A 5,456-nucleotide genomic window follows, 5' to 3' on the forward strand; every position below is an offset into this window, starting at 1 on the left:
AAGGTTGAGAACCACTGCTGTAGGTAAAAGGAAAATGAAAGTGACTGGAACAAAGCTGGAAAAGCTAGTTTTACGTGTTGGGTAATAAACAAGTTGAAATGCATCCATTTGGAACCTGACTAAAGCCTGGTGCTGAAGTCTAAACTAATGAGACACTTTTAAATACACTGAGCTGTGAATGTGTGGTGTCAGGAGTGTTTGAGCTGCGTTAGCACAGTTCACACTCTTAGTGAAGCACAACCTTGAAGGACCAATTTATTAGTTATCTGCAAAGCCGATCAATCAGGGTGCATCAGGAATAAGTGTATGGATCATAATTCTGCAGAGAAATGAGACGCAGGACGGACGGAGCGATGGGCAACAAGACACGCTGACAGGAAGAAGGATGATCGCTGCTATAACTGGAGACGCTTCCTCACAGGTATCTGCAGTCATTACAGATCACCTGTCAGAGAGAAAGCTGCACTACTGCATGATGGAGTTAGAGACAGAAATACACTGCATGTCTATAATGTTAGAGAACAGTAAAGACAATTAGTTGTGTGCATTGAAGAACAGTCATGTGGAGTGAGGACCATCTATAAGGGGGAATAAAGGGGTTCAAAGTGACTAAAAATGGTGGTAAAGGTGGTGAAATGGGATTTTAAAAACCACAGAAATTGGGTTAAAAGTTGCAAATTAAGGTGGACAAAAACAGACGGAAAAAGGAAAAGGGTTCTAAGTGTCAATAATGAAACAATTTGTTTAAAATGGCAAATAATGGGCATGACAAATTGTTGAAATAAGCATAAAATATGATGAAAAGAGGTTTAAAGTGACAATAATGGGTCAACATATGTGACATTAGGTGGAAAAGTGGTGGAAAGGGTGAAATATGTCTGGACATGTCTAGAAAGTGGAAAGGATAAAAATAAGCAGAAATAAGCTCAGAATTATATAAAAATATTCTGATTCTTGAAGGCATCTGGCATTCTAACCCTGAGGATGAGAACACCTGGGCTATTTGTCTCTTCTTTTTTTTTTTTAATTGTCTGCACATGCTGTTAAAGATTAACGCTACAAGAAGTGTAATCTTTTAAAGACAGCAATGCATGTTTTGTTATTGCAATTAAATAAATGAATTTATTTAATTGCATAATTGTGACCATCATCAGCCTACCCTAAGGAAGGGTAAGAAACAAAGCAGGTAGTGCATAGTAACCAATGCTTCTGCAAACCCAAGTTCTGTCCTGGACCCAAGATGCAGCCAGGCCAACACAAAGAATGGGGGCCAACGAGCCTCAGGCCACTCCCCCACGACCAAACAGTCCCCCAGACGCCCCCGAGATCCCAAGCCAAAAGGCACCCACCACCCCCCACACACATGAGAAAGCCCCAAAGAGCCGAGGACCCCCCCTGATCCCCCCCACCAGCCAGTGGGCGCCCGCCGGCAGGCCCAGAGCCAGCAGGGATCGGACCTCAGGCCGGAAGAAACCGGAACAGAAGCAGCACCGGCAACAGCCTGCCCAAGGATGACGGCCACATACTCAGCCACCCGGTGCACCAAGGGGATGCTGCAAGTCGCCCCATCGGCTCCCAAGCACTCCGGCCGAGACCCCCAGATCACCCCGTTATCGATCCCGCCAGCGCATTGAGCCTTAGTTATGGTGAAAGTCAGGGATCCCCCCCAAGTGCCCAGCTCGACCGTCTTAACTGTATGCGGCACACACAGCCCCAAGGCAGCACCGCCCAAGCAGGGGCCACCCCACGCTGCACCCGCAGGCATGCAAGGGCGCAGTCTACGCACCCTGCCTCGGACGACCCTTGCCAAGATCGGCCCAGCCAGCAAGCCAGGCCCCAGCCCAAGCATCACCCACCATCCAGCAGGACCGCACACTCCCAGATAAAGCAAGGACAGCAGCCAAGCCCTACCCCGCCTAAGGCAGCGCGGCACCAAACCGCACCGCGGCCAGCTTCAGAGCAGATGGTAGGAAAGCGTTCCCCGAGAGGCCCAACCCAAAGACCCACCCAGAGACACCCCAACCCCGGCACCCAGCCAGCAGACCAGCCACTCCCGACACGGATCAGCCAGGCCGGAAGCCACAGGCCGCTTCCACACACCCACCCAGCGGGACCCTAGGGGAGGCCCCATTGCAGGATATTTGTCTTTTCAAGCCCTTTTGTTTTATTTGTGAAACGTTTTATTTTATAATAACACTATGTACACAATGTTGTCTAAAAGTGATGAACATGAATAAAGCAACAAAGTCAAAACTAAATAATGTTAGTTATGAATTAGTATTACAATAATAACTAGACGTAGCCTCTACTTTCTACTCCTTCCACATAGAGTGATCTACCTCTTAGATGTGCTTTGTTTCCTTTGTGTGACGTGAACTATTGATTAGTGATGCCTGTGGGATGTATAGTGTAGGAAAGCATCTACACATTAATACGTATGTATAGTTGGAGTGGTTCTCCCAAAGGTCTCAGTGTGTCTCCTCTACTTATCTGGAACTGTTCTCTTACCTTTATTGATCTCTCATGGATCAATGTAATAAAATGGAAACAGGTGTAGGTTTGCACCAAGTGGAAGCAGCAGCACATTAATCACACACCTCATCCTATGATGCACACTACGTTGCATTCTTGCTAACACTAAATAGTTTAGCAATGATTTTAAGTCTTATCTGTTGAATTGTCACATTTAAGCCACTAAGGCCCTCTCCACACGTAGCAGGGTATCAATTAAAACAGAGATATTTTTCTCTGATTTGCCTAATCATCCTATCATAGACACTTTTTTATCATGAAAAACCAGGTTTTATAAAAACTCTGACCAAAGTGTAGATTTGAGGAAAACGCCAGCTTTGCGTTTGAGTGTGGACACTAATAACCAGAGTTTACAAGTTAACAAACGTCATGGGGATTGTGCTGGCGGCACTGGTGTGGGGTAGCGGTGTCCGGTTGGGGGTACTTTGGTACGCCTGCTTGTCAGTCTGTGGCTGACGGGGTGCTTGGCCCCCTCAGTGGGGCCGGGGTCACCTCCCTGTGGACGATGTTGTATTGTGGGGCCATGCGGGCCTGTGTTGGTGTGGGCGCAGGTTTCTCTGCTGCGTGGTCGCTCCCTGTTGCGGCGAGGCAGGCTGCTCGTGGCCCTGCTTAGCCTGGGTAGTGTGTGTGTGTGTGTGGGGGGGGCAACGTGCACTGTTGGTGTGGTTTGAGAGGTGCCGCAGGGTAGGTTTCAGGCCGTGCTGTTTGGCGTGCTTCGTCTGCGCCATCTACCCTCTCCGGTGGCCGCTGTATGGACGGGCTTTATGCGGTTTGGTGTGGATGGATTTTTAAAAAAAAACAATGACATGTGGACTTTTTTTAAATGGAGGAGAGTGGATATACATTCATAAAAATACTTGGCTACTTGTGGACAAGGCCTAAAACTCTCAAATAGACACATTTGAAGCACAAAATACAGCTTAAGGGCTGAAAAGTGGCTCAATATAAAACATGATTAATTGATAAATCTACAAAACACTGAGTACAAGTGAAAGAAACGTTCATAACATTAGCTAGCTGTTAGCTAATAGCTAGCTTTAAAAAGGTAGCACTTCAACCTTCAACTAGTCCTAGTCAACTAGTTACTATCAGTAACTTAAACAGTTAGGAAAGGTTGAAGTTTCAACATGCAACAATATTTCTTGTAATTTAAGAAATTGTTTAATTTCATTACATTTCATAAAAATCATCATGTTCTTATTTTGCTAGCTACCAACAAAGAAATTTTAACTCCATTTAAAATCCACCTTGTAAATCTAAAACTTTATCATGTACAGCAGTATTTCACTTTATTAAATACTAACTACATCTTTCATATGTAATTATCTGTGTGAGTTCCTGGAAAGTAAAACATATTTTAGTTGGAGCTCATTGGTGACTAGAGCTCCTGAGGGCCCCTCACATGGTCCATCCGGGCTACCTGGTGCCCTCGGGCCCCGTGTTGGTGACCCCTGGTTTACTATTTACTATAAGTATGATTAGGATGATGAGCGTTCCCACTGAAGTGTTAAAAACATAAAGCTCACCTTTACTTTGAAAGTTCTGAAAACATTTGAAGTGAGAAAGTGACCAAGTAGAATACCAACATGTGCTCATTTGATCCATAAAACTCACGTAGACATATTTCATTTTCACAAATTTTCAGAAACCCTTCATTGTGCTACTGACTAAACTTCCTGTTAACTTCAAAACAAGAGTCCTATTTACAAAAGTTAAAAAAATAAAATGATGGAAGACAAGAAGAGATGCTTTTATTTTGAAAAGGCGATGTTTGACCATACGTTCTGCTCCCAGTGTATTTTTTTAACATACATACTGATTTCATCCCCATTGAGTTCACTTTACAATAATCAAGCTAGTGCTGAGCTAGCACTAAGCTTAGCATTTAGCCATATTGTCAACTACTTGAACAAACATATAATATTATACGGTGACCATATGTCTGGTTTTACCTAAACATGTCCTCTTTTCACATCTTGTCCAGGGTGTCCAGGAATATTTTGCAAATTAATGAAAATGTCTGCGTTTTACAGAAACCCTGAACGCATCAAGGAGAACATGTTAATTTAAATAACTGTAACTCTGCTAATATTTGCTCTAGGAGACTAAAGTCCACCAGTTTATCAAAGCTTAGAAGTTGCTCCTTAAAGCCAATATGGTTTATTACAGTAATTTTACTCACACGTGACAGAATCATTAAAGATACCACTTTGTTTAGATGAAATCGTCACACACGAGGAAAAGAGAAAAAGAGACTAAAATAAACCAATTAGCAGTGGATTTAATTGAAAAGGTTACTTATTAAAGTTTATATTTATTTACTGTTCTGTAAGCCTCGAGTTTTTGTTATATTTTAATGTCTAGGAGGAGATATTTATCATATTGTTTCAATAATTGAGAGATTTTAAAGTTTATATGAGATTTTTCAAGGACAAATTGTTATAATGTATAATAAAAGTGATTAACTTGAGTCACCACTGATTTCAGATATTTTTTAAGTTTTTGTTATAAAGAGAGAAATATATTCTTAAACCTCATTGACATTAACAACTTATTTATCTACTATACTGTATTTTGTTACAAGGTACATTCAAGAGTTCTTTGAGTATTAAGATGTCGACCCATGTGTTTCTTCAATTTTTTAGAAATCAAAATATGGTCACCTACATAATATTAATAAATGTAAAGGAGCACACAAAAAAATATAAATAAATAACAATAACAACAATAACAATAAAAATAATAATAATAAATGTGTGATCTTCTGAAAAACATAAGTGAAAATTTTGGCTGAATCATTTTTACAGGATCATTTAAAACCACAAAGATATCGTTTATCTCTGTAAAACTAAATGTCAATTTTGTGCCGTTCCTGACTTAAAAATAACTTATTTTCACTGGACGTTATTTTCTGGACTTCAGTC

General features: G+C 41.6%; 1 protein-coding gene across 1 annotated transcript; it reads left to right on the forward strand.

Moving 5' to 3' along the window:
- The first annotated feature begins 1,263 nt into the window (after nucleotides 1-1,263).
- LOC114471528 (proline-rich protein 2-like) lies at nucleotides 1,264-2,119 on the forward strand. Its single transcript, XM_028460366.1, has 2 exons — nucleotides 1,264-1,306; nucleotides 1,413-2,119. The coding sequence occupies exons 1-2, from the start codon at nucleotides 1,264-1,266 to the stop codon at nucleotides 2,117-2,119; spliced, it is 750 nt and encodes a 249-aa protein (XP_028316167.1).
- The last annotated feature ends 3,337 nt before the right edge of the window (nucleotides 2,120-5,456 follow it).

The sequence above is a fragment of the Gouania willdenowi genome, chromosome 10 (assembly GCF_900634775.1).
Source record: "Gouania willdenowi chromosome 10, fGouWil2.1, whole genome shotgun sequence".
NCBI lineage: Eukaryota > Metazoa > Chordata > Actinopteri > Blenniiformes > Gobiesocidae > Gouania > Gouania willdenowi.

Coding starts and splice junctions, on each gene's coding strand:
- LOC114471528 (XM_028460366.1), top strand. CDS start 1,264: ATGGGGGCCAACGAGCCTCAGGCCACTCCCCCACGACCAAACA. Junction 1,307..1,412: donor CACTCCCCCACGACCAAACA/GTCCCCCAGACG, acceptor CCCCCCCACCAG/CCAGTGGGCGCCCGCCGGCA.